Below are 17,643 nucleotides of genomic sequence, written 5' to 3' on the forward strand. Positions count from 1 at the left end.
GCAGAAAGGCGGCGTTGAACACACCGCTTTGACGTGCTGCCTACTCCACAGTAGCGTGTATGTTCTGCGCTTGCGCGAGATGCAATAAGCGGGTGGCACTTGTGTTGTGAGTTGTAAACGAGAGGCTTGTGCACGCAACTCTCTTTACTTTCGATCAAAGCGAAACTTAACTATTTCCGATAAAATCAGCTGCATACTAAACATGCAGCAAGGCATTACCAAACTAACACAGATTAATTCGTCCTGAATGGACATAACAACTAGTCTGGTGCCAGTACTGTGAAACATGAAAACGGGGAATGATGGAAAGGAGTGCATAGAAAAACTAAGCGTACACAGTATTTCTCCCCTTCCACACAACGCCCTGATTTGCCAGCACACTGCCAATCAGAACGACCATTCAGCTGGCACACAACCGATCAGAGGATCCAATGGCTCAGACGTCCGACGGCCCTCCTCCTCAGACTTCGCATGCTCAGTCAGATCCGACAACGTCCGCGCGGCTCCGAAAGCTTCCGATGCAGCTGAACACACCAAACATATTTGTTCCCGACCTCGTCCGATTCTCTCCAAACGCTTCAGATGTCCAACGGTTGGGCCGGTGTGTTCCTGCCTTTAGTGTTTGAGATCATGTGGACCAGATGACTCCTCTGGGTACATGAGCCACATGCACTGTAGTCATGAAGAAGATTTTATGTGCACAACATGAGAGAAACATGATTTATGTGATGGTGACTTCAGCCACCAGCATCATTTCAGAGCTGAAGGTCGAGGAAGTGTGACAGAGAGGAGAGAAAATACAGATCTAAGAGGAGACGGAGAGATTCAGGGAGGAGCTGAGCTGTTACTGAACTATAGAAGAGAGAGGAACTTCCATATTCAGCAGAGTTCAATACACAAACCAGAAACATTACCTTTATTCAACATGCTGTCACTGGACTATTATGGGCTGTCTCTGATGTTTCTCTCTATTATAACAGGTATGTTACTTTAGGCTTTTATTCTGTTGATTTAAATTCCAATCTTTTCTGAAGGCAGTTCATTTCTTTTTTTTTTTTAAGCACAACATAAAACAGATTTCTCTTCCTTTAGGTGTCAGCTGTGAACAACTCAGTCCAGTCAAGACTGAAGAGTCCAGTTTAGAAGACAGCACTGTTACTCTGTCCTACACATACTCCAAACAAGCAACTGCTAGTGATTGGTTTTACTGGTATCAACAATATCCAGGAAAACCACCAGAGTTCCTTATTTCTCACTATGGAACACAAATATCTGATTCAGTCTCTAGACTGTCCTTCAATGTGAGTGAGGACAAAACCAAACTGCATCTGCAGATCTCCTCTGCTGCAGTGACAGACTCTGCTGTGTACTACTGTGCTGTGGGGCCCACAGTGACAGGAAACACCAAAACTCTGTACAAAAACCTTTGGAGCAAAGACAACACAATACTCCACAACATCCACTAGAGGGAGTCACACACCATGAACCCATTACAGTCTGAGCCAGTGTCACTGGACTGATGACAAATACAACAAAACATCAACCAATAAAGATTCCACACAGAGCTGCTGTGACAACAGACACAAATGGATTGGTTGAGTTGAAGTGAATAAATAATGTGAAGAGCTGATTGGCCCCGCCCATTTAGCCTCAACTCAACCAATGACATCATTCCTTCCTCATTGTGCTGCAGTGGAAGAACACTGCTCATCTGCTGTCTGTCTGGCTTTAATAAATCCAAAGACATGTTGCTTTACTTCTTTTTACTCTTCTGTCACTTTACAGGTGAGTTTTGGAACACAACAGGAATTTAAGTGTTGTTGAACCTGCTGCATTAACCACATATACACAACCTGGATTTCATCACTTTTCTCATGTCTTTGCTCTGACAGAGTCAATGCTCCTCATGTTTTCATCAGATTGACAAAATGGATGTTCATTGAATGATATTGTTTGTATGTGACTGTGAAGGAGCACAGAGTAACACTGTACACTTGATATTTTCCACTGTCTTCTCCTCTCAGCCTCATGAACAATGTTAGTCTAATGGCTTCATTTTCTACACTTTTTCCAGGACTAATAGCTGGAGACAGCATCTCTCCTGTAGAAGCTGAAGTCAGTGGAACAGAAGGACAATCTGTCACACTCATATGTCAATATGAGACAAGTGAATCAAATCCTGCACTTTACTGGTACAGACATCATTCTGACCTTCAGGCTCCTCAGTTTATACTCTGGAAAGGAGCAAAGAGCGAGACAACTGAATATATTCCTGATATCCGATATCAGTCTAAAACAACACCAACATCAACCTCACTGACCATCAGAGAGCTAACCCTGGCAGACACAGCTCTCTACTACTGTGCTCTAGAAACACAGTGATACAAAGTGTAGAAGAGGCTGTACAAAAACCTGAACACAGATATCTGACTACTCTTCAAAGAGGAGGGAAGTGGTATTCAAACCACAGCTTCATATCAGATGGATTCTGCTAATTCCTGTTTTATCACAGTCACTGTGGTTACAGCTGTTAACTCAGTGACTCCAAACCAACGATGAATTGTTTTACCTCTCTGGATGATGAGGACACACCTACTGTCATTGACTGATACTGCTAGTCATATATCACATTAATACTTTACTAATTTGCAGTATTTTCAGCAGAGTTCTTGTCATGTGACCCACTGATGAAAAATCTAAATCATATAATTACTATGACAAATCTGCATTTTTGGCACATGATCCTGAAGCAAATGAGAAAACATGCTGAGTTTTCTAAAGACAATTTTAATATTATAAATAAAAAATATGTGGTAAAAATATGACATGAACATCTTTGTCCATAATTTTCAATTGGGTCAAGTCGACAGGAAGGAATTTAAAATAACATGAAGTTTGTTTCACACATCATAATTAGTTACCATCTCACATGATCATAAATTATTATTGACAGCCAAATTTATCCTCAAACCCTCTGTTGATGTTGCATGAAGCACTATACATGGTACCCCCTGTGAGGCAGTGTATAATATATATGTCAGAATGTGACCAATGACAAGATTAAGATGTACAGTAATTAAATAATGTTGTCTCTACTTTAAGAACATAGAATAAGTCCCTCTTTTCTTTGCAAACCCTGAAAAGATGATCCATCCTTGAAACCATCACAGCTACATTTCTGTAATTCATTCCGGTAATGAAGGAATCAAACACAAAAAAACTACAACAAAGAAAACTTTCCAGCTCCAGCTGTTACAAACTGCTGCCTTCAGTCTGTTAACCAGGAGGAAGAAGAAGAGGTGAAAATACAGATCTAAGAGGAGACGGAGAGATTCAGGGAGGAGCTGAGCTGTTACTGAACTATAGAAGAGAGAGGAACTTCCATATTCAGCAGAGTTCAATACACAAACCAGAAACATTACCTTTATTCAACATGCTGTCACTGGACTATTATGGGCTGCCTCTGATGTTTCTCACTATAATAACAGGTAAGTTGCATTATGCTTTTATTCTGTCAACTTAAATTCTGATGTTTTCTGAAGGCACTTCATTTCTTTTGAGTTTTTTTCCTCCAAAATATAACAAAGGCTTCTCTTCCTTTAGGAGTCAGCTGTGAATAACTCAGTCCAGTCAAGAATGAAGAGTCCAGTTTAGAAGACAGCACTGTTACTCTGTCCTACACATACTCAAAACAAGCTACTGGTAGTGATCAGTTTTACTGGTATCGACAATATCCAGGAAAACCACCAGAGTTCCTCATTTCTCACTATGGAACAGGATCATCCATATCTGAACCAGTCTCTCGACTGTCCTTCAAAGTGAGTGATGACAAAACCAAACTGCATCTGCAGATCTCCTCTGCTGCAGTAACAGACTCTGCTGTGTACTACTGTGCTGTGAGGCCCACAGTGACAGGAAACACCAAAACTCTGTACAAAAACCTTCGGAGCAAAGACAACACAATACTCCACAACATCCACTAGAGGGAGTCACACACTGCTAAACTGGTTTAAATCCTTGTTTGATGTGTGTGAATCAACATTAGACTGAATCAAACGATGAATGAACAATATCACAATCCTTTCAAAAATACAAAAAAGGGAATACGTTACTCAGATCACTCGAAGCAAAAATCATCAAAGAGTGAACATTTTAGATGTCAATATTATGTCACCAAATCCTGGTTGGGTGTTTGTTAATTAATATTTGTTTTCACAGAAAATATAAAATGTGATCATTGACCAGAGTTTAGAGGGAAAACTAAAATGTATTGTCTTTGTAATATTCTCATAATTTATAACTCCGCTCCTCTTGATCCTCTGGGGTATCATTTTTGACTCTTTTTGATTTTTTCACAATATTTCACCTTAAAACTAACTAACAAACCACTTTTATTACTTATAATACAAATACAAATTGTTGTTTACAAAATTTGCACATAAGTTTTTGAAATTCACAAAGTTATGTGTAACTATTTACATTTAAATGCAGGCAATGCCTCAGGCTCAGGTCTGCATCAGCTCCTCCAGCTGAATGAAGAGCTGCGCTGCCTGCTTCACATTCAGCAGTCTCCTCATTGTTTTGACTCATTAAACAAAAAACGACTCCACTACACACTAAACACACTACACTAAACACTATATAACACACTAACTATACACTCCAAAAACGCCAAATGTCACAAATCTCTCAACTCCCAAAACACATCTTCCCCCTGCTTCTCAGCAACCAAATCATGTGGTTTGCCTTATAATTTTGTGATTGGCTGGTGTGGTGCCTTTTTCCACCAATAGGAACGTGTTTTTTTGCTTGCAAACACATCCTGGTTGCGGAGACATTCATGAGAGAAGACCGTTTTTACCGTCTCTTCCTTCACCGAACGCACTGCAAACGTGATGGCAACGTTAGCGAAAAAGCTTGCCTCACATAATATATCGTAAATCTGGTTTTACTTGGCCTATTTACCCGATTTAAAAACTGGTATTTAGTTTGAAGTCTGCTTCAACACAGAGTTGGAACTGAGACTGACAGAGGCTCCGTCTCGCTGCTACGTTATCTTAAATTGGTCACGTGATTTTAACGCGCCGCTGCGTCAAATGAAATCAGAGGATTAATGCTGCAGAATGTTCCTTTCATTTGAATGGGCCTTCCCAACATTCGGCTATCAATTATTTTCGTATAATAAACCGCTGCTAAGCACATTTGACTATCGTCAAGGAAAGTGGCCTTTTTGCCTCTGAATCAAAACGTTTTTGATGACAGAAACATTGATAAAATAGAAGAGGATCGACACACGAACTAAACACAAAAAAAGAGCACGGTATGTGCCATGTCAGTTTTAAAAGACTGGTTAAAGGACTTGAATTTCAGCAGACGATTCATCAGCTGTGGTCTAAAGAATGTTCTGTTCAACGTCTTTGTCATCGGTTTGGCAACTATATTTCTCTGCTGAAAAACACTATAAATGGTTACAAATAAATTGCGGTAAACCTTAGGTCTTCTCCTCAAAATGATCTCTCTGTCCTTCTACAGGGAGATAAACGTTTAGCCATCTATCACCGTTTGACGTGAGAGCCAAAGTCAGTTTAGTGCTTTATGGTGGCCTTGCCGTTTGCTAACCTTTAACACACCCACAGCTGAAAAACAACTCCGAGAACCCTGGACCTGCAAGCTCCACAATGTCTACATTCCTTCACTCACACAAGGAGAAACAATTAGTCATCGTTAAATTTAAACTAAGTAAAATCAAAGATCAGAACGTGTTGCCATCCATATACCTCAAGATGAATCACTATATATGGTTCCCCATGTGAGACAACATACAACATATATCTCTGCATGTTGCCAGTAACAAGATTAAGTTGTACAGTGATGAAACATTTTTGTCTCTACATTAGGAGTATACAATGTGTATGTCTTCTTTTCAAAAACCCTGGAAAGATGATCCATCATTGAAATAATCAGAGCTACATTTCTGGAATTAATTCCAGTAATCAGCTGTTACAAACTGCTGCCTTCAGTCTGTTAACCAGGAGGAAGAAGAAGAGGTGAAAATACAGATCTAAGAGGAGACGGAGAGATTCAGGGAGGAGCTGAGCTGTTACTGAACTATAGAAGAGAGAGGAACTTCCATATTCAGCAGAGTTCAATACACAAACCAGAAACATTACCTTTATTCAACATGCTGTCACTGGACTATTATGGGCTGTCTCTGATGTTTCTCACTATTATAACAGGTATGTTACATCATGCTTTCTTTCTGTCGAGTGAAATTCCAATCTTTTCTGAAGGCACTTTGTTTCTTTTTAGTTTTTTTAAGCACCACATCAAACAGATTTCTCTTCCTTTAGGTGTCAGCTGTGAAGAACTCAGTCCAGTCAAGAATGAAGAGTCCAGTTCAGAAGACAGCACTGTTACTCTGTCCTACACATACTCCAAGCAAGCTACTGCTAGAGATTATTTCTACTGGTATCGACAATATCCAGGAAAACCACCAGAGTTCCTCATCTTTCACTTGGGAACACAAAATGAAAAAAACAACAGACTGTCTGTAAAAGTGAGTGATGATAAAACCAGAATGCATCTGCAAATCTCCTCTGCTGCAGTGACAGACTCTGCTGTGTACTACTGTGCTGTGAGGCCCACAGTGACAGGAAACACCAAAACTCTGTACAAAAACCTTTGGAGCAAAGACAACACAATACTCCACAACATCCACTAGAGGGAGTCACACACTGTTAAACTGGTTTAAATCCTGGTTTGATGTGTGTGAAACAACAACACAATGAATCAAACAATGAATGAACAACATCACAATGGTTTAAAAAACACAAAAAGGGGAACATGTTATTTAGATCAGTAGAAGCAAAAATCATCTAAGAGTGAACATTTTAGATGTCAACATTATATCACCTAATCCTGGTTGGATGTTTGTAAAACAACATTTGTTTTCACAGATAATATGAATTGTAATGTTTTACCAGAGTTTGGGAGGAAAACAAAAACATATCTTCTTTGTAATATTCTCACCATATATGGGACATTATTAAGCAGTCATTAGAAGGGGAACATCTCCATTGATTAAGTACTGTGGTGATTGATGGGCTGATGATGAGGTGAACTAGTAGGTTCAGTGAAGCAGCTGGTCTCACTTCTTCAGGATGATGAGTCCAGGCTCAGACAAGGTCTATCTGAGTCCACAGAGGAGACACACAGCATGTGTTCTCTGGTCTTGTTGTGTTCAGACAGGCTGCAGAGTTGAGATGCATCAAGCCAAAAAGTTTTCAAAAGTGAACTAGATTGAATAAAAGAGGATATATAATCCTATAAATTTAAAGACACAAAGAGCCTCTTGATTAAACCATCAAAATGTTGATGAAAGGATTTATTTTCTTTCTATATTCCTGTGTTCAGTCCACTACAATCATCATGAAGAACATTTGAGCTGAACAGTTGAAATGTAAATGAAATGTAAAAGTACTCAAAGTTAACTATATAGAAAGACAGAGAGGATATATAATCCTGTAAATTAACACAACACAGGCACAAAGAGACTTTTGATTAAACCATTAAAATGTTGACGAAAGAACTGTGTTCCTATGTATATTCCTGTGTTCGGTCCGCTACAATCATCATGAAGAACATTTGAGCTGAACAGATGAAATGTAAATGAGATGTAAATGTAGAGAGTTCCTCAACAGATGATAAAGATGAAGGACCAATGATGTGAAGGCCCAGATCCATCAGAGTATCACTGTTCTTCCTCTCTCTCCTCCCCTCTCACTGCAGACATGAAACACTGGCTGAGAAACATCCTGATTCTGACTCTCTGGCTAGGTAACTCTTTAAACCTACTGATTGTTCTCCTTTAATCAATCATCTTTATTGATTCATCTCTTCCTCTGCATGTTCTCTTCTTCCTCAGAGTGTAAAGGAGCAGACAGAGTGATCCAGCCAACAGGAGATGTCATTGCTGCTGAAGGAGACACAGTTACACTGGACTGCAAATTTGATACCGCCAGTACATTGTCCTATTTGTTCTGGTACAAACAAGAAGTAAACAACTTCCCAAAGTACATTCTGAAATGTTTCTCACAAACAGCAGAAAATGCTGCTGACTTTGAGAAAGACAGATTTAATGCTGCAATCAACAACAAGTCAGTTCCTCTGTAGATCCAGAAGCTTCAGCTGTCTGACTCTGCTGTGTACTACTGTGCTCTGCAGCCCACAGTGACAGGAAACACCAAAACTCTGTACAAAAACCTTTGGAGCAAAGACAACACAATACTCCACAACATCCACTAGAGGGAGTCACACACTGTTAAACTGTTAAAGAGTGTAAGACTTATTATAAAATCAACTTAAGTTGAACTTGTTCTGGTATTGTAATGACATGAAGAACTGATGCTGGACTTACTGTAAGCCCTCATACTAGTAAATGAATGTAGATTGTATCATGTTTCATTTTAAGCTGAGAGTGTCTCCTTATTGTCCTGTACTGAGCCATCAACCAGTTCTCCACATATCGGGGCAGGACAGACTGGAGGACTTTTCACTTGTTGTTGATGATGTTGGCCTGTGAAGCCTGTCGGTGGATGTGATATTTGACTGCATCAATAAACTAGACTTCCTCTCAACATCCAGGTGGTCTTTTCTTTGTTTGAGGGACAATTGACAGTCATTTGCTTCTGTAAATGCAATATTTCAGACACGTGAGAACATGTTAAAACAACACAGAAGTAGATGTTTAACCCAAAAAAGTTCTGAATATACAGATCAGCAGATAATAACTGGATGATGCTGCTGCAGTAGATGAAGTTTAATAAACATTTTACATGCTTCTGTGGTCTGATTCTGGCTGACCACTTGATGACTTTGTAACAGCTTTTAATCTGAGCTGTGTAGTTTTTGGGCTCTCTTCATCAAAGGTGTCTGCTTGTAGTATGCTGATAAAGGAATCTGTGGAGGTGAAGCTGGGTGGAATGATAGAGCAATCTTTATTGAAACAGGTCTCAAGACTGTGTTCGAACCAGGCGGTCGCTCGCTGGTGTTCTCAAATCTATTACAAAGTTCTGCTCTCTGCTCTATCAGAAATTCTATCGCGCCTTCGATCTTAGGAAATCTGTAAAATACCACCACTCTTCTCCACTTCTGCAGGCCTATTTTAAAAGGCTCACTAGCACCTTCCTACGTTGTGTAATTGCTCACTTTGGTGGAGCGAGGGCCCATCGATCCAATAGTAGAAAGAAGCTGACCTGCCTCCTTCTTCTGTACATTATCTAACTCTGCTGAGATCACTCCGTGGAGCTTACAGCCTCAAGCGGACAAGATTGTCTCTCCATGCTTATATGGAAATGTATACTAAACAACTGGCATGAGAGATAAATTCTGTTTTAGTGTTCTATTGGGCCATGTCCCTTAGCCAAACCACCTAACGCACACACAGAGCTGATGACAGGCTCCAAACCCATTGAAAACATGTAAACAACAAACAGCCACGTTTGTTACCTCTCCATAAGAAAACACAAACTGTCGCAGTTAAGTCTTAAATCGGAATGTGTAGCTGTGCAGACAACTCAGCTGCAAAAGGTTTCTGTCCTGGCTGGTGGAGAAACTGGAGTGTCTCACAACAGTTTGATTTACAGATCGTTCAATGTTACCTATAACAAGAAATGTCATATTCAGCAGAGGTTGGCTGACTGAACTGTTAGTGTTTGAGATCATGTGGTCCAGATGACTTCTCTGGGTACATGAGACACATGCACTGTAGTCATGAAGAGGATTTTATGTGTCCAACATGAGAGAAACATGACTTATGTGATAGTGACTTGAGCCACCAGTTTTATTTCAGAGCTGAAGGTCGAGGAAGTGTGAGAGAGAGGAGAGAGCATACAGATCTAAGAGGAGACGGAGAGATTCAGGGAGGAGCTGAGCTGTTACTGAACTATAGAAGAGAGAGGAACTTCCATATTCAGCAGAGTTCAATACACAAACCAGAAACATTACCTTTATTCAACATGCTGTCACTGGACTATTATGGGCTGTCTCTGATGTTACTCACTATTATAACAGGTATGTTACATCATGCTTTTATTCTGTCAAGTAAATTCTGATGTTTTCTGAGGACAGTTCATTTCTTTTGAGTTTGTGTTTTATCGTAAAAAAAACAAATTTTCTTCCTCTAGGTATCAGCTGTGAAGAACTCAGTCCAGTCAATAATGAAGAGTCCAGTTTAGAAGACAACACTGTTATTCTGTCCTACACATACTCCAAACAAGCTGATGGCAGTGATAATTTCTTCTGGTATCGACAATATCCAGGAAAACCACCAGAATTCCTTATTTCTCATTCTGGGACAGGAAAACTATTATCTGATTCAGTCTCTAGACTGTCCTTCAAAGTGAGAGAAGATAAAACCAGAATGCATCTGCAGATCTCCTCTGCTGCAGTGACAGACTCTGCTGTGTACTACTGTGCTGTGAAGCCCACAGTAACAGGAAACACCAAAAATCTGTACAAAAACCTTTGGAGCAAAGACAACACAACACACCACAACATCCACTAGAGGGCGACATCATCAAGTAGGCGGTGCACTACTTCTGCACTGTGTTCAACCATTCTGTCAATAATAACTGCTGCTGTGAAGAGAACAACTCTCACACTGAATGTTGAACATCAGCTAGTATCTCCTGTTCATTAAAACCTTGTTGGAGAGATGGAACATTGGCTGTGGATTATTCTTACTGCTCTGTTCTTTGGTGAGACACAAAACACAACAAGTTGATTTTTGTTTGCATCTTGTACATAACTCATATATTTGAATGTGACAGCAGTCAGTAAAAATCACAACTATTCTACATGTCTGTGTGTCTGGCTATCTGGCTAGGTAACTCTTTAAACCTACTGATTGTTCTCCTTTAATCAATCGTCTTTATTGATTCATCTCTTCCTCTGCATGTTCTCTTCTTCCTCAGAGTGTAAAGGAGCAGACAGAGTGATCCAGCCAACAGGAGATGTCATTGCTGCTGAGGGAGACACAGTTACACTGGACTGCTCATTTGAGACAACAAGACAAAGTCCAACTTTGTTCTGGTACAAACAACAAGTAAACAACTTCCCAAAGTACATGCTGAAATGTTTCTCAAATACAGTGGAAAATGCTGCTGACTTTGAGAATGACAGATTTAATGCTGCAATCAACAACAAGTGTCCACAGAGGAGACACACAGCATGTGTTCTCTGGACTTGTATTCAGTTTCAGGCTGCAGAGTTGGAATGCATTGAGCCAAAAAGTCTTTAAAAGTTAACTAGATAAAAAAGGGAGGAAACATTATCCTGTAAATTAACACAACACAGACATAAAGAGCCTTTTGATTAAACCATCAAAATGTTGATGAAAGAATTTAGTTTCTTTGTATATTCCTGTGCTCTGTCCGCTACAATCATCATGAAGAACATTTGAGCTGAACAGATGAAATGTAAATGAGATGTAAATGTAGAGAGTTCCTCAACAGATGATACAGATGAAGGACCAATGATGTGAAGGCCCAGATCCATCAGAGTATCAATGTTCTTCCTCTCTCTCCTCCCCTCTCACTGCAGACATGAAACACTGGCTGAGAAACATCCTGATTCTGACTCTCTGGCTAGGTAACTCTTTAAACCTACTGATTGTTCTCCTTTAATCAATCATCTTTATTGATTCATCTCTTCCTCTGCATGTTCTCTTCTTCCTCAGAGTGTAAAGGAGCAGACAGAGTGATCCAGCCAACAGGAGATGTTATTGCTGCTGAAGAAGACACAGTTACACTGGACTGCAAATTTGAGACCAGTGACCCAAGTTATTATCTCTTCTGGTACAAACAGGATGGAAACAACAGCCCCAAATTCATACTGAACCGCCCTAAGTTTGGTACAGGGAACACAGAGAAGGAATATGAGGAGAGATTTTCATCCACACTGGATTCCACCTCAAAATCAGTTCCTCTGAAGATCCAGAAGCTTCAGCTGTCTGACTCTGCTGTGTACTACTGTGCTCTGCAGCCCACAGTGACAGGAAACACCAAAACTCTGTACAAAAACCTTTGGAGCAAAGACAACACAATACTCCACAACATCCACTAGAGGGAGTCACACACTGTTAAACTGCAGCAGGATGTGATGATACAGTTCGGAGTGTTTCCACTGATGAGACACAGTTGTGATAACGAGCTTCACAAATGAAGGTAGTCTGACATATGAATCTCTTCCTACTGACTCTAGAGGAGCTTCATGACAGAACTGTTTGATTTCAGCTGTGAACATCAGACCAAACACAACTCAATACACTCATTCACACTGAACATTCAATTACAGCATTTCACCTCTGTCAACATGGAAAAACTCACTGCAATTTTGTTCTTTTCAACTCTCGTAGGTATGGATGATTTTCCCAATGTATGATTCAAATGATGTACTTCTGATTGAACTGAACTCTAAATATAACGTGTTGTTTCCTTCACTAGGTAACACCTTGGAAGATGATATTGCTGCCAGTAGAGCTGAAGTGTTTTCATCAGAGGGCAGTAGTGTGACTCTGTCCTGTAACTATTCAGTTAAAGCTGATAATCTCCAGTGGTATCGACAGGATCCTGGATCAGCTCCTCAGTTCCTTCTCTTGATCACTGATACAAAAGAGCCTTCAGTGGTGAGAGCAACATCTCCACACCCTCGACTGACTGCCAAACTGAATGACAAGAGAAATCAAGTCCATCTGCAGATCTCCTCTGCTGCACTGACAGACTCTGCTGTGTACTACTGTGCTCTGCAGCCCACAGTGACAGGAAACACCAAAACTCTGTACAAAAACCTTTGGAGCAAAGACAACACAACACTCCACAACATCCACTAGAGGGAGTCACACACCATGAACCCATTACAGTCTGAGCCAGTGTCACTGGACTGATGACAAATACAACAAAACATCAACCAATAAAGATTCCACACAGAGCTGCTGTGACAACAGACAGAAATGGATTGGTTGAGTTGAAGTGAAAAAATAATGTGAAGAGCTGATTGGCCCCGCCCATTTAGCCTCAACTCAACCAATGACATCATTCCTTCCTCATTGTGCTGCAGTGGAAGAACACTGCTCATCTGCTGTCTGTCTGGCTTTAATAAATCCAAAGACATGTTCCTTTACTTCTTTTTACTCTTCTGTCACTTTACAGGTGAGTTTTGGAACACAACAGGAATTTAAGTGTTGTTGAACCTGCTGCATTAACCACATATACACAACCTGGATTTCATCACTTTTCTCATGTCTTTGCTCTGACAGAGTCAATGCTCCTCATGTTTTCATCAGATTGACAAAATGGATGTTCATTGAATGATATTGTTTGTATGTGACTGTGAAGGAGCACAGAGTAACACTGTACACTTGATATTTTCCACTGTCTTCTCCTCTCAGCCTCATGAACAATGTTAGTCTAATGGCTTCATTTTCTACACTTTTTCCAGGACTAATAGCTGGAGACAGCATCTTTCCTGAAAAAGATGAAGTCAGTGGAACAGAAGGACAATCTGTCAAACTCATATGTCAATATCAGACAACAACAGATTATGTCAACCTTTACTGGTACAGACATCATTCTGACCTTCAGGCTCCTCAGTTTATACTCTGGAAAGGAGCCCGTTCGTGGAAAGATGATGAGTATATTCCTAACAATCGATATGAATCTGAAACAACACAAACATCAACTTCACTGACCATCAGAGAGCTAACCCTGGCAGACACAGCTCTCTACTACTGTGCTCTAGAAACACAGTGATACAAAGTGTAGAAGAGGCTGTACAAAAACCTGAACACAGATATCTGACTACTCTTCAAAGAGGAGGGAAGTGGTATTCAAACCACAGCTTCATATCAGATGGATTCTGCTAATTCCTGTTTTATCACAGTCACTGTGGTTACAGCTGCTAATGAAACACTGTGGGAGGATTCACATGAGCAGCAAATCCACATCAATGACAAACCAACTGGATGAAGCTTCAAACACCAGAACATTTGAAAACTAAAGACTTAGTTACAGTCTCTCATCATGTCTTCTGTGTTTTGGTCTGGACCCAGATGTTCTCCAGTAAATCCTGGAAGCTAATGATTTGATGGTTTTCAAGCACTTCCTTGGATTTTTAAGGTTTTCTCTTTACAATTAAGAGAAAAAGAGATACTTTAGTTGAGACAGATGCTCAATAAGAGCAGACAGTGCTATCTGAGGGGCAGATGGAAGACAATAACATCCCACCGGCAGAATATGGTGATTTTTAGATAATTTAACATGAAGAGATATTCTGAATTATGTTCTGGACTCAAAAAGCACTAATTCAACATTTAACACATTTGATTAAAAAAGCCACTTAACTGTCTTTTCTTTGACGTCTGTCCAATAAACACTGTAAACATTAATGCAAATATCTGTACAGATTCTGTAAGCTCCCTTTCTGATAACACAATATCAGGCTTAGAGTTTATCCATATTCTAAATATGTCCATTTAAGAGAATAAGCTTCTGACACTGATATGAATAATCCTGAATCCATGAATAAAATCTGCAGGTGTGAGGCATTGTGCAGGACTGACAGGACCTGGATTTGTCCCAACATATGCTGAGAGCAAAAGCAATAATAAAACAACAAAATGGTGCTTGATGTAACAGACTTTTACGTCTGTCAGAAGACTGGCGGTGAATACATTTCCAGTAAATGATGTTGTAGGAATGCTAAAATGTTCCCTCAACACAAGGAGACAATAACAACTACAAGAAGCCATTTTGACCACATACATCACAACCCTCAGCAAGAGGAGGAGCTACACGACTGAATATGAGAGGCTTCATTTTAGAAGTGAAGAGCTGCTGTGTTCTCTCTGTTCTTCATTCACTACAACTGAAGATCATGCAGCTCTTTTTAATCTGGATGATGATCTTCATGTTTCATGCTGGCAAGTCAACTTTAATCAAGTTTTTCTTTGACTAAACTCACTGTAAAGAAATACAAATGTGACAGTGAATTATATGTTTGTTCTTTCAGAATCCTCTGAGGATTTAGTGAAACCATTTAAAGATGTGATGCTGGCTGTGGAAGGAGACACTGTGACTCTCTCCTGCAACTATTCAGGCTCTGTTAACAGCCTCTACTGGTATCATCAGAAGCCCAGTTCATCTCCACAGTTTCTCATCAGAGAAGGTTCAGAGAAAACACAGAAGTTGTCTGTTTCACATGATAGAGACAGAAAGGAGTTTCATCTGAACATCTCCTCTGCTGCAGTGACAGACTCTGCTGTGTACTACTGTGCTCTGCAGCCCACAGTGACAGGAAACACCAAAACTCTGTACAAAAACCTTTGGAGCAAAGACAACACAATACTCCACAACATCCACTAGAGGGAGTCACACACTGTTAAACTGCAGCAGGATGTTACTATGACGTCTACCATCTTTGGACTCACAAAGTCACAAACACAAAAGAGTGGAACTGATGAGTTCTCTGTGTGAGATCATTGCACTACATGACAGTTTGGTCCAGAAGACAAACAGGAGGACAAAATAATCCCTGATTACTTTAACTGACACATGATGTGTTTGTCTGTATGTTGACTGTGTTCATCAGTAACACATCATTGTTGATCAAATATTTAATGACGTTATTTCCAACCAGATCAAGACATTCACCAATGGACAGAAGAACTTCTGTAAAACAAAGAGACATTGTGTGATATTGGAGTATGAGCAGAAACTAAAGTCAGTATTCACACACACAGTCTGTTTAAACTGAAGAAGAGCTGCTTGATATTCAGCTCTCCCTGCTGACACTTAAAGAAATCATGTTTGTAGAGACTGAACAGAAAAGAGTCTGGAGAGAGAAATTCGTGTTTCAGAGCTGGGATTTTTTTTTTTTTTTAAAGAAGCCTCCATTTAGAAAAGAAATGGGATTAATTAATTCCAGCATGTGTTTCACATGTTTGACTCATCAACAACACAAAATATATCCAACATGAGTCAAACATGATTTATATGTGTGCTACTGCAGTATCAGCATCATTTCAGAGTTCAAGGTAGAGGAAGTTTAACAGAAAGGAGAGAAAATACAAATCTAAGAAGAGACGGAGAGAAATTAAATGTCATTTTCATTATTATCATAATTTGTAATTATCCCCAATAATCACTGATTATTATTGACAGCCAAGTTTAACCCAAAACTCCCTATTAATGTCAGACTGTAGTTTCTGGGCTCTCTTCATCAAAGGTGTTGGCGTGTAGTTTGATGATGAAAGGATTCTGCAGAGGCAAGGCTGGATGGAATGATGGAGAAATCTTTATTGAAATAGATCTCAAGCCTGCATCTGAACCAGTGGCTGCCCTCTGGTGTTCTCAGATCCTGGCAAAGTTTTGCCCAGTGCTTTGCCCTCTGCTCTACCAGAAATCCCCTCGAACCTTCAACCTTAGGAAATCTACAGATAACCACCCCAACCATCTCTCCCTGTGCGGGCCTTTTTAGAGTCCCTTCTCGGGTTCACACCTACTTCTCCTAATTGGTCACTTTGGTAAATTATCCACTAGACTAAAAGAGGAGTTGATCTGTCTCCCTGCTCATCTCCCATAACTCATATAACTTGGCTGCGGTCGACCTTAGGTCTTCTCCCCAAAAATAGCTGTCTGTCTTTCTACAGGAACATAAACGTTTAGGTATCTTTCCCCATTTGACCTGAGGGTCAAAGTAACCTTTAACACACCCACAGCTGAAAAATAAGTAATAGAACCCTGGACATGCAAGCTCCACAATGTCTTCATTCCTTCACTCACACAAGGAGAAACAATTAGTCATCATTAAATCTAAATTAAGTAAAATCAAAGATCAGAATGTGTTGCCATCCAGATATCTCAAGATGAATCACCATATATGGTTCCCCATGTGAGGCAACATACAACATATATCTCTGCATGTTACCAGTAACAAGATTAAGTTGTACAGTGATGAAAAAGTTTTGACTCTACATTAGGAGTATAGAATAAGTACGTCTTCACTTTACAAACCCTGAAAAGATGATCCATCATTGAAATTATCAGACCTAAATTTCAGGATTTCATTCCAGTAATCAGCTGTCACAAACTGCTGCCTTCAGTCTGTTAACTAGGAAGAAGAAGAAGAGGTGAAAATACAGATCTAAGAGGAGACGGAGAGATTCAGGGAGGAGCTGAGCTGTTACTGAACTATAGAAGAAAGAGGAACTTCCAAATTCAGCAGAGTTCAGTACACAAATCAGAAACATTACCTTTATTCAACATGCTGTCACTGGACTATAATGGGCTGTCTCTGATGTCTCTCACTATTATAACAGGTATGTTACATTATGCTTTTATTATTGTTTTAGTTAAATTCTAATGTTTCCTGAAGGCAGTTCATTTTTTTTTTTCACGTGATATAATACGTATTTCTCTTCCTTTAGGTCAGCGGTCCTCAATAGGCCGCATCCGGCCCGCCGGCCTCCTGTTTGTGGCCCCCGAACTATTATTCCTTCACTATGTGTTTTGGTTGGGTCAGCACGTGTATACCGGGACTTTTCTCCATGCCAACGATACACAGACAGAGCGCAACTTTTAACTTTCA

The 17,643-nt window shown here is 40.0% G+C and overlaps 1 gene segment (V, D, J or C); it reads left to right on the forward strand.

Annotated features, from left to right (window-relative positions):
- Nucleotides 1-7,790: 7,790 nt before the first annotated feature.
- On the forward strand, nucleotides 7,791-12,039 carry LOC115577795 (T cell receptor alpha variable 14/delta variable 4-like; the record flags this gene model as incomplete). The annotated part of the segment is given in 2 exon segments: nucleotides 7,791-7,836; nucleotides 11,738-12,039. Coding segments are annotated over 2 exon segments (348 nt in total), but the record flags the coding sequence as incomplete, so codon positions are not given.
- Nucleotides 12,040-17,643: the final 5,604 nt, after the last annotated feature.

Source organism: Sparus aurata, unplaced genomic scaffold (genome assembly GCF_900880675.1).
Source record: "Sparus aurata unplaced genomic scaffold, fSpaAur1.1, whole genome shotgun sequence".
Taxonomy (NCBI): Eukaryota; Metazoa; Chordata; class Actinopteri; order Spariformes; family Sparidae; genus Sparus; species Sparus aurata.